The sequence below is a fragment of the Anthonomus grandis genome, chromosome 1 (assembly GCF_022605725.1).
Source record: "Anthonomus grandis grandis chromosome 1, icAntGran1.3, whole genome shotgun sequence".
Lineage (NCBI taxonomy): Eukaryota > Metazoa > Arthropoda > Insecta > Coleoptera > Curculionidae > Anthonomus > Anthonomus grandis.
In genome coordinates, this window is record NC_065546.1 from 42,477,669 (window position 1) to 42,500,261 (window position 22,593).

Consider the following 22,593-nt stretch of genomic DNA (forward strand, 5'->3'; position numbering starts at 1 on the left):
CACACCATCATCTTCACAAAAATGCAAAACTATCACCTCTTTACACCCAACAAAAGAATCTATGAAAAAAAAAAGTTAGAAAAAGTGCAAAGACAAAAAAAAACTTCAATGTAAAACTTAAAGAAAAAATTTATTCTAAAATACTTATAACATGGATTATCTAAAATAATTTACTTGACATAGGCCTCTATACTAAGGCACCCACTAGTCGTTCAAATTTAACATTAGTGCATAGGCAACGTGCTTAAAAATTACTATATACATCCAAGCCAGGTACAAAAAACAAAATAATAACAAAGAAAGGGTGGAGGGGGGCACAGAATCACAATACATTCTAAAAACTTATTTAAAAAAAAGTCTACATACAAAAACCGTATAGGTACTACTGCAAAATAACACTCCTGATATAACTGACGGAAACATCTACGGGTTGTTTTTTACCTTCTCTCTCGCGTCTTCTTAGCTTCTTCCGTCTTCGTTCAACCGCCGCCAGTTCCGCCTTGACGTCCACGTACGTCTTACGCAGTTCCGATATTTTTTGTTGGAGGATCGCGATCCTTTGGTTACTGTCTAAGCTCGGATCTATAAGAGAAATTTCAAATTTATTTATTGTGTCTAATAAGGTATGTAGGATCAAAAATATATCAAATGCCAAAAAGCACGAACCAATGATGATATAAAAGAACCTGTTACATTGATATGTACTCCTAGTAAAATATTCGAATCACTATTTCTCAACAAGATTTACAATCATAACAAAACAATCGACGGTTACAAATTTGGCTTGATTTACGCAGCATGTTAATTCTGAGTTAGATAGTGACATTCAAGTCAGGAAGAGGAAAAAATCACTCTTCAAATTCGACTCTGCCAAACTCTCACCAGAGAGGATAACCACATTACTGGGCAAAATACTGGATATCCTAGAAGTATCAGAACTGAACATGGGGCAGTAAATCTATCGGGCAAAATAGGACTGCAACAGAGCAGACCGCAGTGCAGGGGACCAACTGGTCACGGAGTCCCATACTACCGGGGGTTTAAGAACTACCGGTGTTTATAAATAATTTCTTCGCCGACAAATAAAAAAAAACATTTAGGTTGACGTAATATATACAGATTTTGTCAAAGCCTTCGATCGGGTGAATCACGATGTTCTTCTGCAAAAGCTTTTCTGTTTTGGACTTTCAGCAAAAATTCTTTATTTATAATCATCATACCTAAACAATCGAAAACAGTACGTGGTTTAACGGGGTAAAACCTCGAACCTTTGTTGTTTGATGTTCTTATTAATGATATGCCAAAATCTATAAGTAACTCGTTTAGTCTTCTTTTTGCAGATGATTACAAAATTTTAATTATTAACAAATATTATGTTATGTCATTTAGTAGGAAAACTAATTCAATGTGTACAGATATAAACTGATTGAGCCCTAAATAAGAAGAAAATTACGGACCCTGGAGTAATTTTTAATCTCGAATTAAAATTTAACAAACACATTGAATTCGTTATTTCAAAGGCATATCAAATGGTAGGGTTTGTGATTCGAAACTTTCATGGTTTTTAAAATGAAAGAACTGTAACAAATCCTTATAATGCATATGTTAGAAGTTATTTGGAATATTGTTCTATTATATGGATTTTAAGGTATCTTTGTTACAAAAAACATACTCTATACTATTTTGATATCCCATGCGTTGTTTTAGTCATTTAGTTAAAATTCATCACACAAAAAAAGAAGACACTTGCAAATTTTGCTCTAAAGTCTATAGGGAATGTGTCCAGAAAAAAAACTTATTGGCAAAAATATCTTTTAATTTTTAATTTGTTGATATATTTTTTAATAAAATGGTTAACTGTTGTGTTGTCGGTTGAAATAATTCATCCGCAATGTTACATAAATTTCCTAGACGAGACAAACACCCGAAGCGTTATAACGCCTGGAAAACTGGAATAAATAGGGTTAATTTTTTGCCAATTAAAACCATGTTTGTAGTAAGATGATGATTTTTTAAAAATTATTTCATGAAAAAGTCACTGCCCTGTGGAAAAATATTAAAGGGAATTCTGAAATTGTGTAACAAAATTACAAAAAGCGATGCTTTTGATGTAAGACAATCGTCGTATATTTGAAAAAAACTAGTGTTGTCTATTTTATTGCTATTATATGTTAATGACCTAAGCTCTCTACCACTACATGGACTAGTGGTTCAGTTTGCCGAGGATACTACAATTCTGTGGCATAACAAAGATCAAAAAGTAATTAGATATCTCATAGTAAGACCTTCACAAAATTAAAGAGTGGGGCATGTGTAATCGTCTTGTAAACAATGTTGATAAGGCTTTTATTCTAGGCTAGTGTGATGTGGAAGGTTGTTTAATGTGGCCTTTGTTTAATGAACAAAGCCCTCTACATAGTAGGGATTATTTTTGATTTCTGGGCCTCTTCATTGATAGGAGTTAAACGTTTGTGAACGACGTTTTGGGCCTCGCTGATAAACTTTTCTCTGGTTTGTTTTGCAGTCAGGGTTGCCAGGTATGAGCTGGGAGGCTTGTTTGCTCGTTCAGTTTATTTCGCCTTAATAGACTCTTATATCCGTTAAGGGTTGCTATTTTGGGGCTTCGACTATTCAGAAAAAATCATTAAGGTATCTGTGTGGTATTGGTCTGAGAGTCTCCTGTAAACCTTTTTTTGTAGATGAAAAAATTTTAACAGTTTTCTCGCTTGTTATATTGGAAACTGATACACTCATATATAAGTCCGTTAGTCCACCATCCTTCACTAGTCATAATACTCGTCAAGTAAACAACTTTCTTCCAATTCCTTCCAATTCCTATTTCTTCCAATTCCTATTACAGACCTTAAAAAGTTTAGGATGGAACTGACAAAATTAATCTTACTACAGCATTGAAGAGTATTTTAACGACTCATTTTGATATCCAAAGATAAGTATGTATCTGTCGATCGGATTTTTTAAATTCTTGTTTTATGTGAGTTCTTGCCTTTTCTTTTTGGTTTTTATTCCTTGTAAGTTTTTTGTGTGATGATTAGTTTATAAGTTTTAAGTTTGAAAAACTATTACTCTTGTAAATTCTAGGATTAGGAAGCTTTTAGCACAAGTTTATAAACTTAGTAAATAAAGTATATTTTTATAGCGGGTACGAGTACATTAGTGTCTGATGTTATACAAAATGAGATTAATTTTATGCTCGATGTGAGTTTTGTGGAAGCTAATCAATGTCTGACCGTAGCTATGGGCACACAGTGCGAGATCAGTTGTGAAGTTTTTTACAAATATACGTTGTTTGAACACAATAATAATACATCTCATGAATCAGTTCATTCTTCTCATTGTAGTACTAGCTATAGCGAAAACGAGTCTAATGTGTTGGACAATATTGAGAAATTGAGCAATTTTACAAATGAACGAGACAGAATTTTAGCCAACGCCAGGTAAGTTTGGGTTTGTTTTAGTTTATACTTCTGTCTTATTGCCGCCTTTTAAGTCGTGTTGAATTTTCAATTTTTCTATAACGGACATAACACAGTATGCAAAAAATAAATTTTATATATAACATACAAATGTGACCAAGCAGATAAAAAAAGGTGGTGTTTCTACACAACTCAAAAGAAACATACGCGATTCATTTTGCAAAAGTTCTCAAGTTTATTTTTATTTCAAGTAGTACTTATTATAAACTTATAAGAAGACGCATTTCGTCATGTCTTTTATTATTCAAATTCATTACAAACTTCATACAAAAAAATAAACAAAGTACCCGAACCTGGCGCAGTCTAGCTTTATATAGCTACTCCACTGAACCAGATGAGGGTGTATTCGTAGTATATCAACCAACATTATAACATGTTTTGTAATATGTATATGTAAAGAAGAATTCCCAATTATAATGTAACACAAAAAAACTTTTCTTCCTCTATAAAAAACAGCAATTGATACATTTTAAATATACATTTTGATACATATTAAATAGTAAGAGAATTGTTTTGAATATTCATAAGAATAATTTTATATTTCCTCCTAAATTTATCTGCACGAAGGTCAACAAATTCTGCAGGATTTTTTTTGTAGCACTGAACAGCATTGTAAGAAAAAGATCGTTGAAACATAGCACTCCTATGGACCGGCATGGTTAACTTATTTCTAGCTCTAACATTTACACCGTGTACATTTGCTCTAAACAATCTATTCCTCATGGTCGCAGGTGCCTTTGGGCCGCTAATGATTTTTATCAAAAAAGTACAAAAGTGAAGGATTCTACGATTGTCCATTTTAAGCCAGCTAATTGTTTTAAAATATTGCGAAATATGATCATACTTACGTAAGCCATAAACTAATCTGATACAGGCATTCTGAATTTTTTCTATGCGCATTTTACAATCATTATCTAAGCAAAAATCGTAAACATAATCACATAGTAGTTAAAATTAGAGAGCACCATGTACTCACACATGCGTTTAAGACTTAGGTTTGTAGTTTTATTTGTATTTTCAAAAACCATTAAACAAGACTTTAAGAAATTTAATTTTAAATTATGTTTTTTAGATGATTGATTTATTATATTCAAGTCATTGTTTATACCAATCTCCGTTTCTTTAAGATTATCAGGTTCGAAAGTTGTATATATCTGCGTATCATCAGCAAACGCTTGCACCTTACAAACTTTTAAGAGCTTAAAAATGTCTGCTGTATATACAAGGAAAAGCAGAGGTCCCAGGACAGAACCCTGGGGCACTACAGCCAAAATGTGAGCTTGATTAGAATAAGAATTATTTGTAAATATTGTATGAAATCTATTATTTAAATAAGACTCAATTAACTGTATAGACTCCATTGAAAAGCCATAATATTTAAGCTTAGCTAGTAAAAGGGCATGATTTATTGCATTGAACGCCTTAGAGAAATCTAAAAGCGCGAGAACAGCAATCTGTTGCTTATCAATAGGGTCCATTATATCATCCAGTACGTTTAGTAGTACTGTACTGTAAGTACTGGAAGTATACTTATAATGTGCAAGTCGTTATAATTTTCTGGGCTAGCAACTTTTGATAAGGGTTTACCAATCGAAACTTTCTATTGATTGGGGAAATAGTGAGCTTCTATACAACAATTTATTATGTGGTATATGTACTTATCAATAAAGGGGCTACAATAACTTAACATTTTTGGTGAAATCTGTTCCACTCCAGTCGCATTAGACTTAATGCTATTTAAAATCCTACTTACATCTTCAACAGTTGCGAGATTAAGTGTGAAATGCAGGTTATAACGCTGAATCTAAATCATGATTATAACGCTGAATTTGTTCATCACAATTCAAAGAATTTTGAAGAAATTGAGAAAAAAAGGTATAAATTTGATTTAGATCAGACAGGTGTTCCGGAATATTAGTATTATTTTTATCTCTACAAATGTTAAACTTTTTTAATGACGACCAAAGCTGACGTTTATTTGATTTATTTTTTTAAATGCTCGGAATTAAAGGCAAATTGCTTCAAAAGTCTGGAATAAAAAGGCAAAATTAATAAAAAAAACTTACCAAACTCCACGAAGAAATTATATCTGGAAGGTCTCGGGGATCTGGCAGACCTCTCGTACACAGAAGAGGCGGCACTGCCGGGCGTCTGTCCGCCGGCGGCTCCGCTCGCCGTCGTCGAATTCTCCTCAGAGGCGTCGTCGCTGTCGGTATCGCGTCGCTCGCGGCGCGGCCTCCTGGTACGTTTTGGTGGTACCACCGCGCCCCCGCTTCCCGAAGGCCCCTCCTCCGAGTTGCGTAACGACCGGCGCCTTTTGCGGTACCCGAGGGGATGACCGAACGACTCCGCGGAAGATTTCCTCGTTGACGGCTGCTCGTGACCACCTGCCTGGGTATCTGGAAAAAATGAAGGAAATGCACCTTGAAATTGGGATTTTCTGGCAATTTGTGTCCGTCATTTGTTACCTTCTTCACTGTACGGGGTGACTTTGGGTGTTGTAGATGGTCTCGGATCCACGTACTCTGGTTCTTGTTCATTCGACTTGCTGTCATTAGTGTTCGGTGACGTGTTACCGTTGTCCCTAAAGGCCCAAAATTTAGTTTAAATTAAATGACGTTAGAATGAAATTTGGGGGGCGCAGGAGCTAGCTATAAGTTAGATTTTCACCCTTAACGGCTTAATTGCCAAATTGTGTTCATAAACTTTCGATTGCCTACTTTTTGAGAAATTAAGCGTTGCAGGGCATTGCGCGACACCCTGTATATGGTAGACCATCCTATACAAAAGCCACTGTAGCGGTGGTACTCTCTAACTCGATAAACATAGAAATAGACAAGAAAAAATATAGAAAGATAATATTTTTCTATGCGCGATTAACACTCGCTAACCTTTTCTCTATGTCACTCTGCGTCGTTCGGCTTTAGACATTCTTATACTACCCAATCTACAAACATTAGCCAATTTTTATAGCTAATGGGATTTTTCATAGCCCACAATGTCAATTACTGAAATGTCATTCGACATTATCGATCTTTTAAGTAATAAGTATGATTTGTTATTGTTTCTGTTTTCATCCTATATCCATAAGGGATGCCGATAAGGGAAAAGTTTTCTCATAGATTTTTGAAGTAATTTTAGGTATCAATAAGACGGCGAATTTTATGATGGATCCTCCTAATTTTATCTTACCTCTTTCCTAGTATGTATTTATAATAGCTTAATATATTTTCTTTTTTTATTTAAATATATTTACTATTAAATTTATATTTTAATATTTGTCTTAAAATATAGATTTAAGATAATAATATTATTAATTTTGCCTTAGAAATGGAAGAGAAAGAACAAACGATTGAATTAAGTATTTTCAAAATTTGTGAAGAGTAATAAAACCCATTTTACTCCCTTCTGTGGAATCACTGGGAATTTCCCAATTTCGGGGCGTAAATAAGCGTGGATAAACTATATGACCTTATAAACTTAATGATCGTTTTAAACCTGAAAAAAGTAGTTAACAAATTATAGTTCACTCAAAGATATACCGTTGATCTTTTGACCGCAATAAAACCCTAATTATCTGTTGTAACCAAGTGATTTAAGTAAGTTATTTTTTTGTGGACTTTTATGGTTTAACATTTTCTAGTAAAATACTATTCTTTATTTAATTAGTAAGTTTCATTTAGAATCACTTTGAAGCCGATCCTATTCCCTTTATCACTTCTTAAAAACGTTGGTCCTTGCACAATGGGGCTTAATGGTCTAATATGAGAATGTGAGAATTCGTTGATTTTCAAATCTGCTACAAAAACGTCCCCACAACAAAGATAAATACATCTTTTTTTCAATGTACTAAAAAGAGACGAAAGTAATAGCAAGGCCATACAACCTCTTTCTATATTTCTATTCCGAAGGTTACCCGATTGAAGCCAGTTGAGATTGAGAGTAGAGTTTAGACTTTTTTTTATAATAGAAAGAAATTTTCTTTCTATCGAGTTAGAGAGTTCGCTCGCTGTTTATTCACCCTCTCAAATATTAGTATCCTATTTTGTATATATTTTAATTGATAAAACCCTTAAAATTTGATGACAAAAAGACTAGCACTGCTAGTATTTCTATATAACTTGTATTTAGAACGTGTAGCATTTATTGACGGTTTAAATATTCTCTTGTCAGTTTCTGCAAAACCTACTACGGAAAATTTAGTTCTTTCCGAAAGTTATATAACACTAAAATAATAAAATAATACTAAATATAACACATAATAAAACACAAAATAAGCTTCAATTATTAACATTATATTATCAAAATATGCTATTTCTGGTCAATGTTCATTGTTTAAATTTTCACTTAAATAAATCATTGTTGTAAAAATCATAAGACAGATTTTTGCTAAAAAAAGTACAACCCCTGAAATCAAAACTTTATGCCCCAAAGTTCTAAAGCATTAAAAAATCAATATCTTGCTAGTATGTAACTACTCTTTGGCCAAAGTCAGTAACCTACCGCACATTACACTGTACAACATGTACTAAATCAAATAAAAAATAAATATGTCTTTCAGTGGGGTTGCTAATACTGTATGAAAATCAGGATACTGAGATTAAAAGGTATTGAATACAGTATTATTTAGGTAGATATGTAATTTACATTATAATGTAAATTACCAAGAACGAACTTTAGACACTAGGCAATACTTAATAAATTAAGGAGCCATCAAATAGTATAATGAAGCCAATATGACCAGTCCCAAAATCAAAATAACAATAACAAACCAGAAATCAGGACATTGCTTGCACGTTCCTTTTATTTTCCTTGATCTGGTAACCCATTGTGCCGATTCAAGGACAGCAGCTGACTAAGGTCCAGCCAATAACGTCATGAAGAAGCAATAAATCCCGATAAAGTTCTAATTTATGATGGGAAATAGAAACAGCACCTAAGATGGCTCGGGATGGTCTTGGGATGGCCCTTAAAACTAAGATGTCACTTAAGACTTGGCTTATGACCCGGCATAAGATCTTCAAGATGTTGGAGGGTCTTTTATAAAGTGTATTAAAGTACTTTTTCACATTACAGGACTAGTGTAGCTATGAGGTAAGTAAATTAAACTTGTTTTATGAATAATTAAACTTGTTTTGATGACAAGAACTGTCCAAAGTCCACACCATTTGGAAAGAAAACTAAAACGCAATTTCTCGGTTCCTCTTCGATGGATAATCCCACACGCAGGCACAGTTTTACAAGAATTAACCTTGCCTAGGTTCAAGTTGCAGCGAGTACGGAAACCTATCTAATCCCAAAAGGCAAAGTATTCAAACTACAGGAAAAACAACAGCCTGGTATCGAAAATGCTAATACGTAAAAGTTGATCCTTGAGCTTGGCGTACGTGACCAATGACAAAGACAGACAGATGGAAAAATCACGTTAGTCAAAGAGAGAGAGAGAGAAAAACAACCTGATTCCAGTAAATTGTTTAAAATTCAAAGCGAAGAATAGCTAACGCCATCTAAGAGTTCTTATTTTTACAATGCCATTAACTAGACACTAGATGTCGCGATCAGTACTATTCATGCAATATTAAATTTTTACATTATAAAAGCAAGAGTGGCAAGGCAAAAGTCCTAATTATTTAAAATCGGATAAGCTGAGAAAAAAATAAAACCTATTTTTCAAAATTTCGGTTTTTTTCAAATAGCTTTGGAACAATTCGGCATTTTTTAAACGGCATATTGTTAAGCTTAAAAATTATCAACTTTGCCTCCAATTTAACCATCTTCGCATCTCTTATAGATTCCAAGATCCCTATGTTGAGGGTCGTATTTGAAACACCCTGAATAAGTTACAGTAACCGATTAAGTAGTAACATTAATATTGGCTTAAATGTTCATTGTTCAAGGGATTTAAATACGGTTTTTACTATAATAAAAACTTCGCTTTAATTAAATTAATCGCTCGTTCGCCCCCCAAATTAAACGTTGTTTACTCACCCTCGAGGGGACATATTACTGATTGTACTCTCGGGAGTGGTGGGCGGGGTATTCTCGATCACAGTCTCAGCTTCAGCCCTATTTTCTCTCTCCATTGCGAGCGGTTGTGCCTGTGACTGCGGTTGTTTCTTCACTGCCGATGACGGTTCCAATATTTTACTGTTGCTGGTACCTGGGGCGCTCGCAAACGGCATCTCGTGTATCTTAAGAGGAATAAAAGTTTATTACCCACCCGCTATATATATAAACAGAATTAGGAAAATCCGGTGAAAGTATGAATTACTACCTGGTTCACCTAAATATAATTTTATTAAAGGGTTGGGTGGGGAGTGTTATTTGCATAAATTCGTACAGGGTGCAAGAATACTTACCGAGACCGCTGTAACAACTTCGTTAACGCTCGCTATTTCGGGCACAGGGGCCGGACTCCGAGGAAGTTCCTCTTCGCACAGGAGTGAGTTGAGATTGGGATCCTCCTTGATTTCCTCCTCCTCCATTTCCGCTTCTTTTGTAGGTTCCACTGAATTAGTTTCTATTTTGGAAGCTACATGTTTATCCTCTGTAGACCCCTGCTGATCCCCTATTTGTTTTTCGGGCTCCTGATTGCTGTCCAAGGACTCCCTCTTAGGCAACATGTCTTTGAAGGTGAAATTTCGCTTTTCCTCCTCGGACTCCGGTTGGGACTGGGAATCGTCGGTGGCGGTGAGGGTTTTCTAGATGAATTTTAAAACACATTATTGATGAAATTAACATAAGACAATATAATTTTTTATGCATTTCAAGGATTTTAAGACATTTTTTCCAGGCATTTACACCTTTACTTGACTTCTAATTTAAAGAAAGTTATTACTGACCCTACCTGGGGCCAATTCTTGACGGCGATAGAATACAACGATTAATAGAGCATCTCTGGGGATCGATACCCAACTCATCTCTACTCTCTCGCGTCACATCTTAAAATTTGTATTCTCGACAGAAAAGGAGAGAGCAAATTTCAAGGAAAAGCGTAGCCAAATATTTTTGTTGCCAAATATTCCAACCAATTATAGAAGGATATTTTTGACATTAAAGGTCGTGGGGAAGCTTGTTTTTAGTAGTAGGGATAGTTTTATGGGCTGCCGGTTTTTTTTCTGTTTAGTATTTTCGGGGGGAAGAGGAAAGTGGCTCTGTTGCTCGAAGGACAAAACAAATTAATCAAACTAGATGTATTCAGAGCAATTTCATTTTAAAAGCTTAGCAGAGCGCTTTTGGCGCATGAGCCTTCATCAGTGCTAATTGTCAGTTAAGCCCAGAAGTTTACCATAGTGGGAATAAATTTGATATTATTAAAATTATACATAAGATTTAGACACACTTAAGACTATACAGAACACTAAACAGGACGAACAGTATTTAATAAGGGGAGAGACTCTGCCTTTTTTAAATACTGTGCGCCGAAAGCGCTCTGCTAAGCTTTTAAAATAAAATTGCTCTGAATACATCTGGGTTGATTAATTTGTTTAGTGTTTTCGTTTAAGGCTGTTTATTCAAGATTATTTCTCGGAATTCTCCAATATTAATTAGCATCTTCTTGGTTTTGCTCAACAATATCCCACACCAAGATTGCATTTAAGTTCATCTTGGTAGCAAATTAGAAAAGCAGAAATACGATAAAAAAGACCTACTTTAAATAACCGCAATCAAAGACAAAATAAACAATATACATTCATAAATAACCACCAGCCCATAAAATAATAAAAACAAAACAAAATTTACCAAAATGACACACGACATACAAAGTGAAATTAGTGCGCTTGCGTTACATGCGATACCTAAATCGTTCCACGCAAAAAACCAATAGAAGAAATTTTGATCTTCAGGGAGCAACCTTCCTATCGATTTTCAATAGAGCGAAGTTCAAGAACGGATTTTGTGTTTTTAATAGAGCCACGCCCCGTTTCTATTAGCCGTTCTACTACCCGGTTTTCAAGAATTGGGGCCCTGAGATATTTGACCATGTATAAAATTCACTTTATAAAAGAATTTTAATATAGAGTGTTGTTTGGATGTAAAAGGTGATATTCACGAATTAATTAATTAATAATAGATTAATTAATTAATATATAATTAATTATTCTATTTGTTGAATTGATTAATTGATTGACTACTAATTGATTAATTAATATATAATTAATAATTTTTACCTAACTAAAATGAGCCAATTTTCTCACCTGCAAGGACAAATTGCTGTCAGTAGTACCCTTGCCGCCAACCAACGGTTTATTATCCGACGAATTGGTCTGAGAATCCTCCTCGTCATCCGATCGAATAATCAGATTCTCCGAATCGCTGCTGTCGCTATCCGACTCTTCTACTATCGGTTTACTGATGGCCCTCCTTTTCTTCATCTTTGTATCATCTTTTTGCCCCTCCGCCGTCTTCAACTGCTCCGGTTTCGTTAATTCACTGCAGGCAGCTTCCAGTGATTTCGCCTTAAGACTTTCCGCCAGTTTCGGTAAAGACTTCTCGTCGATTCGCTGTTTTATGTCCGATACCAGTTTCGGTTTTAGCTCTAATGGGCAGAGTTTCGGTTTGGAATCAACTGCGACAGAAGGACCTGGTTCTGGAGAGGTGGTAATCAGTCGAGGCATAGGGCTGATGGCAATAGGGGCCGGTTTCAGTTCAATCGGTTTTGGACTTAATAATGTGCTTGGGAAACTTATAGTACCGCTGCTACTTGGTTCCGAGTTGGCGTTCTGCTTGCTTTCGATGTTATTTGAAATAAAATTGAACTTTTGCAGTATGGAATCTGCTATTCTTGGGCCACGCTTTAGATTGAGTTCTTTGGCAGTATCATCGAGTTTCGGGTCCAGTATCAACGGTGGTTTTGACACTATCGATTCCAAGAGTGAACTGTCTGTTTCCTGAAGGGCCGGATCGATGGGTTTTTTCGGAGATGGAGGTTTTACTTCCTCGGGCACTGCTTCCGGCGGCTCATCAGCCAATGCATCCTAAAATAACGTGCAGATATTTAACCAGTGTATGTATGGTTTCGAATTTCTATATTCAAATTCAAAAATAATTTATTTGCCAAAATCATTACTAAAATTAGCCATGCATTAGTTTATTAAATCTTGCAAAAATCTTATCAGATTTAATTTAACTAAACTTATTATAAACCTAGGAGTAGTGTTTTAAACTTGTGTCGGTTGTTTATGTTATATGTACATGTATCTAGACCATTTTCTACTAATATTGTAATTTTAAATTCTTCTGATGAGAATAAATGAAATTTAGGAAGTTCACCGATTAATGTATCTGACAAGACCGAATTACCGTTAAGTTATAAAAAAGCTTCATCAGTAGTAAACTTAAATAATTGCAAACACCCTTTTTTAGAGGAAAGAATCAATTTATTAAATACTTCTTAGAACTTTAGTACAATGAAAAATTATGGAACTTCTTAAATGTTGTAAATAGGTTTACTGAGAACTCTATTCTGTTTATTAATATAATAATCGTGAAGGTAGCAAAATAGCAAATAATTTCTGTAGGTTCTTCTTAGAACATTGAAAGGCCTTTCAATAATCTAAGGTTTGCTTAATTTGTAATAACCGCATTTATTTAACCACAAATGCTATTAAAGATAATAATTTGTTCTCTGTTCAAGGCACATTCACCAACAGTGCCACACAAATAATTTAAAAAATCTATAAGTACTAGTAATGACTTGCGATTTTAAGGTCTTTTAGCATTACACATTGTCATACTTTATGTGCTTCGTAATGTAATTGTTGTCAAGTATACTATGTTTATACAGGGTGTTTCATAATTAATAGGACAAACTTAGAAGGGTTGTAAAGGGCCTCAAAATAAGCAAGTTTGTGGCATAAACCTCTATCCGAAAATGGCTAGATTTTGAGATACAGGGTGATAAAATTTGAAGAAAAAATATTATAAAATTATTGCCAAAAATTCATTTTCTGGTACCCAATTCCGCATTAAACGTAGTAATTTTCGGAAAAATATCTACAGGGATGTCAAATTTATCGTGAAAAATAAGATTTGTTCTGAAAATTTTATCACGCGCAAACTTGCTTATTTTGAAGCCCTCTACAACCTTTCTAAGTTTGTCCCACTAATTATGAAACACTCTGTATATGGCTATCCATATTAGTTTTCTTTTTAATCCCGTTTTTATATTGTAGTTTTAGTTGGAGATATTGAATTTTATATATTTATATTGAGACTTGTGTATTGTTATTATTGTAGTGTCTGTAATTAGCTGTTGATGCTGCATATACATACTGTATTTTAACTTATATTTTTTATAATTTTCTTAACAAATATTTATAGAAAATATACGGAAAAAACAAAAAATGTTAAACACTTATCTATTTTAGAGTCCTGACGATGAATTTAATATATTTCGAATAGTTTTAAAATAGTTCAAATAGTTTTCTTTAAGAATTGAGCAATACACCCACAAAACACCACTTTTTCACGTTTTTTTAAAATGGTTTTGTAAATAAATACAACTGTAGGGAAGGTCACACACAGTATCCCGAAAAAATACTATTGTCGGGCCTCTATTTATTAACGGTAACCTTAATGGCGCAACTTACTTGCAATTGTTGAATGTGAAACCACCATTCACCCTAAAATTGTTGAAGAAATAGAAAATCAGTTTGATATTCATGGGTGTAGGAACCTAAACGAAGATTTATTAAATTTTCGACAAGCTGGAGCGCCACTCCACTATGTTCTTCCTGTGAGGCAATTTTTACATGACGCGTTTCCCAGATCAGTGGATCGGAAGAAGAGATTCAATGGAATGTCCGGCGAGATCACCAGATCCAATACCCCTCGACTTTTTTTTCTCTGAGGTCATGTTAAATAAAAAAAAAATAATAAAGAATTAATAATTATAATTAATCAATAAAAATTTATTACTTTAATATTGCTTTAATTATCCTTGGATTAAATGAAATTTGAATTGAGGGATGGGTAATAACAGGAAGGAAAAAGGAGAGTAAAGGTATGGGAAGTGAGGGTTAGAAAATAGGTACAAGGAAACCAATGGAAGGAGGGAGACTTACTATAGACTATAGAGACAGCTCAGGGGATCTTCTCAAAGGGAAGCCGACTAGCACTAATACTTTGGTAGAGTGGCGTGGATTCAACAAGAGATCAATAAAATATAAGCGCCACCTGTTTTATCCCAGATGGATAAGAAAATCCCGATGACCAAGAAAACAGGAAATTACTAAAAGCACTATACCTATAAACCTAAAAGAAAATCTCACAAGGAAGAACAGACAGTTTTAAGTGAATCTATATTAATAGAAAAGTTAATAATCAAACATATTATTTTAAAAACAAGTTTTGTTGCCCTTCTTAAATATAGTATCTATATCAAGACTAAAATCTTATATTATGTTGTTTGGGGCTAAATGTTCGCGTGAGTACTTTCGAAATAGGCCTATTTATCCAGTTTACAAGATCTTTACGATCTATTTCAATAAAATAACTAATATGCACCTAGTTATTATGAAACTATTCAAAACAACGGTGTGGTAGTAAAATCTAATAATGAGAGTGATAACAATGTAATTTTGAGGTTAGTACTTAGTCTAATATACTACAGTAAAGCTAATGAATGTTGATAGGACTTTGGTTTACTGGTTAGGTTGTTTTACTGACTGCATGGTTCAGTATACGTCACAAACATTGATCAAACCTGGCTCCAAAAGGGCTGCATGATTGCGATGGGGGACCTGGGTGGATCGGTTTAACAGTGAATGTCAATGTAGATGTTGTGGACGTTATTGGAGTAGATGAGTGGAAACTTCTACCTCTTATAATAGTGGATAAAGACCATACCGGGGAATAAAAGAAAAAGCCTGAAAGTGGAAGAATACCCAGATTGAGGAATCGCCAATAGAGTAAGTAGATATAAGCATTGATGGTTAAACTTAACGGTATGCGTCAGTCTACTTATATAAAATTACATGTATAATATGTAGATTATCATAAACCAAGATGCCAAATGAAAATATTAGGACTTACCAATGAAATTGGCCTTTTCTCGGGAACACAAAACTGGACACTTAAACAAAGAACCTTGAAAAAGTTGGAATTTAACTACACCACTTATAATCCTGCACTATTGCAGTATGGCATTTAGTATCCACAAACTAATATACCCAAAAGGTGAGTTTTCAACTTTTCATTGGAGTAAAATCGGCAAAAATACCAAGAAACAACCATCTTCAAAGGCTTGTTCTTCAAGACTCCTAGAGGTCAAAGATTTTCGCGCCAGAAATGGTTTTAGTAGGGATATAGGAGAATGAGCTGGGATCTTATTGGCTAGGATATGACTTCTGACATTAGTGAAATCAAAACAATTAATGTTATGATTAATAATTTGAGTTTCATCATAAGGGTTGAAAATTATTGATATCAAAAATAGAATTAATACTGAAATGATAACTGTTTATTTTATTAATTTTAGCACCAGAATAACTTAGAAATTGCCTCTTAAAGTTCTATAAACGAGCTATGCTTTCCCTAGCATTTTAGATTCATTTTACCTTCTTATTCTTTATGTATCTGACGAAAATAAACTGTAACAGTCACTTAAAGACTGCTGTGTTAAAAAACGCAACCTGAAGCTGGTTGCGTTTTAACTTTAACCTGGGCTCTGGATGATCTTCGGCAACGAATTATTACAGAAAGTGCATCTATTCCAAGAGACGTATTTCAAAATGTAAGAAATCAGTTTGAAAATAGATTACTTTTTTTTAGCCCAAAATGGAATACATTTTGAGCATCTAATTAAAATATAACAACACCGCACAAAAACAGAGTTTATTTTATTTAACTTATACTTTTTTTTGTCCGTGAATAAAATTTAGGAAAAGTTCTTATGCAGCTGAATACTACTCCAAAAGACCTTTAATTTAAGTTATCACAAAAAGGGTGGTGCCATTTAAAATTTTGGGACCAAGGGGTGCCTCACCGTATAATTAAAATATGGTGGTTGTATCTCCCCCTATCTGTATAATATTTGTACCAAATTGCGCTTTTCTAACTTTTTTAGTTTCAGAGATATAGCCATTAAACGTTTTCAAATTGACACCCTGTATAAATAAATGAATCCTAAGATATTAATAAAATAAAAAATTATATGATTGCTTATCCAAGTTTTTGCAAATGAGGTTTAAGAGCAGACAATTTCAGATAGCTTGAGTCACAGAAAATTCATAGTACCATTTTCAGTATTTACCAGTGTATTACGATAGGCAAAACTCGTAGAAATTGACCCAATACCGGGTGACACTACCCAACTAGCATTTTTGGCAACAGCTACGTAATCGCGACTATAAAGAATACTTTAAAGTTGTCGTTACTAGTCGCGGGAACCGTTTAGGCACCGTTCTGTTACCACTTTTTTACCAAAATTGGGAATGATTTTGCTGTAGCAAATACGTAATTCTATCGTCCCGGGAACTTCTTTTTAACGTCCCATAGTGGTTTTCGGGATGTCATAAAGTAGTAATTGTGCAGTGCTAGTTACTAAGAAGTTACTGAGACAATATTATGCAAACATTTTGATTCTCTTTCTTTGTCAACACAAATAATTTTATATGTCCGTCTTTATTCTAAGTGATGGCGTTGTATCGGGGTTAATCTACTTCATATTGTATTTAATATAGCTGATATTATCGCTTACCAGAGTGGAAAAATGTAAACGAAGCAAATTTTACTGTTAAACATAGACAATATAGGACGAAAATAAAGAACGCCTCATTAAAATAATAACTTTTAACAAAAAATTATACCCAGTCTAAATATTTAAATTTAATTTTTTAAAGAAGGTAGATAATTTTTTTCACTCCTCTTTACTCCTATGAATATAAGAAGTCTATAATTTAATAAAAATTGCATAAAATGTAAAAGTATTCCTATTTTAGCAAATTCATAAAATCGTGCAATACCTTTTCACAAAATGGAGTCAAATAATTTAAAACTTAGGAATAAGTAAATTATTTAAAAAAAATGCTACTATAAAGTATATTTTACTGCATAGTAGAAATAATTACTTAAAGGTAATTTGCTTTAATAGCCAAGGTGGTAAATATTACTTTAAAGAAGAAATAAGGGTAACTATTTCGGTCTTGTTACTGATAATATAACTTCAAAGTGTATTACTGCGTGGTAATATTTTGATGTTCCTATGTAGTCGCAAGAACTTGAAATTTAACTTTGTAATCGCGCTTACTTAAAAGTTCCAGTTTAATCGTCCCACCGACCAATATTTTCTACTTCATAGTAACGACGTTGTAAAGGTAATTAGGTCAGGTCGCTAAGCGGTATCAGCTACCATCAGAGTTACCGCAAAGTAATAATTACTATATAGTCAAGTATTAGGTTAATATTACGTATTTCTTACTACTATTTTTTACTTGGCAGTTATTTAAACTTATAAGATATTTTTTTGGTACCAGTTACCGATTTATTACTTGAATAAAGTAATATAGTCAAACAATGTTGTAGCCGTAACTAAAATTGCTAGTTGGGTACCTGCACTATCATGGAATAAAACGTCGAAAGCTCCATAAATTACTAGTCATATTGCAGCCCTAATATTCATTTCCCTATAAATTTCTGAAACGCCATCTAACTTTATTATATATAATGTGTTTGTGTTTACGACGTTCTGTGTGCTCTCTTGACCTTACCTTAACTTCTTCTACTACGGCAACGGACGGTTCTATCTCAATAATCGGATCTTTTTCAGTCCTAGGAGACTTAGAGGGTTCGCTGCCCGGAGTGCCAAGGGCCAAGGTGACCGCACTGATGATTTTCGTGGGGGTCGAAACGGTGGGCACAGGATCGTCGACTTTTTTTGGAGAAGCCGCAGTATCGGGCGGCATGTTGATTAGGGCGTCGTTGCTTTCCTCGTCGGTCGAAGAACTTTGGGCGATCGCTCTCTGGATTTGCGCCTGGATGTCGTCATCGTCGCTATTTGTTGTTTTACCTAGAAATAGTTGGAAGTTGGTTAAAAGTAATCAGAGAGAGAAAACTAGCGCAAAGACTTTTTTTAAACTTTTCTATTTTATCATTTCTTGCCTTGAAGCACAGTCAGTACTGTGTTATAAACGATTTTTGCATAATTTATAAATTTTCTAATATTTCTTTTATGTTGTAGGTTATACTAAAACCCCTTAATAAGTCAACTAACCAATGAGTTAAAGCTTGGAAAACCACCTCCTCCTGAGCGCCATGACTTCTAATACAGGGATTTCTAATAAAACTACAAGTATTTTCCATTCATATTATAGTAAATAAAGAAAGGACGTTTTTCTAAAAACCCAAACAAATCACATAACCGTACAAAAAGTATGAAAAAAAAAATTGAAATGTCGTACTTGTTACGTAAGAAGGACGACTTGTTTTATTAGAGATAACGAACTATAGATAAGACGCGTTTTCGATACCGGCAGTATGGTTTATCAGTTGTTTTTATAAGATTATCTCCTTGGTTTTGTTTGCGTAACAGTTGTGACCTATATTACTATAAAAATCCAAATAAAACATTCAATTTCTAGTCTATATCTTATTATAGTCTAAACTATTGACCATCATTCATTAATGGGTTATCAAAAGTACCTAACATCATTGTGGTTTCTGTCAGGCTTTTGATTAAAGTTAGTCCGGTGCATTCGCCGTTTTATAGTAACGTCTATTGTTCCGTTTTCGTATGACGGTTTAATAAATTATTTTTGCCATTAAACTTCGCGCGCATATTTATCGCGTGCCAAAATTTCCTTACAACAATTGTGGCTGATGCGCGAGTGCGTGAATAATTAACCCTACTTTTTAAACAGATGAAAAAACACAAAGTCTCGGTCTCAGAAGTCACATATTAAATTTAACGATCAAAAATGGCTACATGTTTCGCTTAAAGAATTAAGGATCATCAGACCTAAAAACATAAAAGTAAAGTTTATTGCAAGATAAATCTTAAATATAAATTAAAATGTTTTACCTAAACGGTGGAAGACTAAGAATACATACACACACTACGAAACAGCTATAATATGGCAACACTGAAAGCAAAATCGCCTAACCAAAACAATATACTCTTTACAAAAAAACATAAACAATAAAAATAAGTCAGTCAGTCAGTCATGAGGTTTGAACATGCCAAGAGGCTTTCACATCTGTTTATTACGGGCAAGAGCTGTATATCGCAGCGGCATCTATAATTGGCATTTTATTTAGGAAAAACAGAAAGTAAGCGTGAGACTAAGTAAGATTATTAAGATTATTAAAAATGAGACCTGGCTCGAAGGCTTTTTTGGCTCTAGTGATTTCCATCTTTTCAAGGGATTTTAGGGATAACACCAAAGTTTGTGAATTTCAGATGCTCTATGCGGACGGAATATTCATACACAGCTTTGAATGTCGCCAAAAGGACTTGGATTAAAGAGGAAGTAAACACATCATAAGCAAAACCAAGTACACTCTAAATTAAAGAATTTTTATTTTACCCTTTCTGTATTGTTAGTCTGTAGAATTTTCCGCTATTGATCATAAATTTAGACATGATGTACAATGTTTTGCAGAAAAAAACTTTTAAGCGATTGTCTAGGAAACGTGAACTAGGTAAGAACAATTTTACATTTTATAAAAGGTTCTTAAATTTGTCAATATCTCTTTTACACCTGAAGAAGAAAATATACTTAATTCAGTGACGAAGCGTACGAGTAGACAAGGTAGACACTGTCTACCCAAAATTATCCAGTTATTTGTCATTAATTTATCACGTAATTATTTCATGTAATTGTTGAATTAAAATTAAAAAAAAAATAACACAGAACGTAGTCGCTATCCTTACTATTATTATATAGTATCTAAACATAATTAATCCGAAGGCGCGCCCCGCTTGCCGCACCGATTAAGATAAAAATACAGGGCTGACACCCAATTAATGTATACGAGCCCCAGGAAGACACATTGATATTTGTCTTCCGAAATTTGGAGCATATCAAACCAAATACGCATCAAGCAGGCTACAGAGGTCCGGCCGCATTCAGCCTATTACGTATGCAAAATTTACTCGCGGGGAAGACATTCGAGCTTTTGTCTATCGAAGTCGACCAGCTATTTTATTATGCTGTTGAGGGTTATTGTTTATGGACACGCTTGATCTGGTCGGCCGCAATACATCTTCAGTTTTGTCTGCATTTGGTGGGGGCGCGTGCTATAGTAATTTAATAATTAGTATTTTTATTTTTGGGTGTATAGAAAAGGTTTTTTTAGTGGTTATTTATAAACGACTGTTCGAATTATTTATTTCTTTTTTATATCACTACATAATTTTTCTCTTTGAGTTAATATTTCATGTGCTTTCATTCTGTATTTCATTAAAGTGAATAATATTGAATACACATTTTTTTCTAATTAACGATTTTTATTGTTTGTCTACCCGAAAAAAAAGTTCACGCTTCGCCACTGACTTAATTTAAATTTGAAATTTAATTTTTCTCAAAAAGTTGATGGGAGGGTTAAGGAGGCTTCGACAGTGGAGGCTGAGAGCATCATCCAGATATCTAACACCCCTAATAAAAACATCCTTAGGGGTACTATTATTAGATTCCTAAATTCAAGAAGTAAAGATTTTCCATCAAATAATGTCAGCAGAACTTACTTGCTTTCTCTTAAGAATAAAATCAAATCTTATAATTTGCTATTGACTCAAGCTGATAAAGGTTCTTGCTTGGTGGTCATGAATAAACCTGACAACGTTGCTAAGGTGACCGAGTTTCTTTCATCTGATAACATCGCTCCGGTTAATAAAGATCCTACATGTAACTTTTTCACTAAAGTAAAAAGTAGCTTAGACCAATGTATTTTAACTCTGGAATATTCTGCTATTTCAAGTCTAGCTTACACCCCATGAACCCTAGAACACCAGGGACTTTTGTATGGTTTGCCCAAAGTACATAAAAAATGGTTACTCAGTTAGACCTATTGTTTCTTTTGTAGATTGGCCTTGTTATAAATTGTCCGCGTGGCTCAATAATGTCATAAGGAGGACTACTGTTTCTATCTTATTGTATCTATGCATGATAATATAGCAGTTACTTTGGAAAAAGAATCAGATAAGAAACTACCCTTCTTAGATCTGCTTCTTCAAAGAAACTCCAACAATATCTCTTTCGATGTTTACAGAAAACCGTCATCCACTGATAACGTCATTCAATTTAATTCTAATACTCCTCATCAACATAATTTTCAAATTCAAAATACTTTTATTTCCACTTAAACATTGTATATATATTTTTTTATTACAAGAATTTACACAATGCTAAGAGCAATGCGGACTGAACTGCGATTATAAAAACAACCGAAAACACATACACGAGCTAGCGCGCATGTGCTACTCACATAAGATTGCTGCGTTTAATTCTTTATTTTATCGCCTTATTAAATTACCTTTATCGAAGCCCGCCTTTCTAAAAGAATACCATATCGCTCCGTTGATAGAAAAGTGACATAAGTAAAAATTATTTATTTTTCAGTGGGAGAGTTTAAAAATTCAAGAGTAAACACAGCATCAAGTTAAGTATGAAAAATATTTTTACTAACGTTTTTGTTATGTTATAATTTAGAGGTATAATGTATTCTTTTAAACGGTTTAACATTTAATTGAAATATTTAAAACTACACCTTAAATAAAAGGAAAATTCTAGCTCTTATTCGAGTTGTGACACTTTTTCATAAAAACTAAGTATTACTTTACTTTTTAATGTCGGTTTTAATTTATGTACTATTATACAAAAACTGCATGTTAAAATAAAAACAAATGAAAACTACATTAACAAAATCAGTTTATCAATTTAAACAGTTACTTAACCTATATTATTTTAATAACTTTTATGCTTATAAATTCTTATAAAATTCAGCGTGGCAAATAGGAATGTGTTTTTTTTTTCCAGAAGTGCTAATAAACTCTTTTTCTTTTTATCAGTAATTTTGATTCTATTCTTGTACAATTTCTCTAAACCAAAGTTGCAATAGTTTATGGATAGTCTAGGTCTTTTTATTTGTAGCTCACTGA

At 33.7% G+C, this 22,593-nt stretch overlaps 1 protein-coding gene across 5 annotated transcripts in view; it reads right to left on the bottom strand.

The window, feature by feature from the left end:
* The window catches only part of LOC126744873 (AT-rich interactive domain-containing protein 4B), a 74,613-nt gene that overhangs the window by 7,922 nt on the left and 44,098 nt on the right, over positions 1-22,593 (bottom strand). For 3 of the 5 annotated variants that reach the window (XM_050452452.1, XM_050452443.1, XM_050452466.1), the window contains 7 exons: positions 18,206-18,504; positions 11,693-12,472; positions 9,854-10,195; positions 9,483-9,685; positions 5,963-6,078; positions 5,561-5,893; positions 112-582 (listed from right to left, as the gene is read on the bottom strand). In XM_050452452.1, the coding sequence (XP_050308409.1) occupies positions 383-582; positions 5,561-5,893; positions 5,963-6,078; positions 9,483-9,685; positions 9,854-10,195; positions 11,693-12,472; positions 18,206-18,504 (2,273 nt within the window). In that variant the 3' untranslated portion in view covers positions 112-382. Of the gene's footprint in view, positions 1-111; positions 583-5,560; positions 5,894-5,962; positions 6,079-9,482; positions 9,686-9,853; positions 10,196-11,692; positions 12,473-18,205; positions 18,505-22,593 lie in introns of those variants that run through there. The other 2 variants (XM_050452476.1, XM_050452456.1) reach the window with 1 other exon arrangement.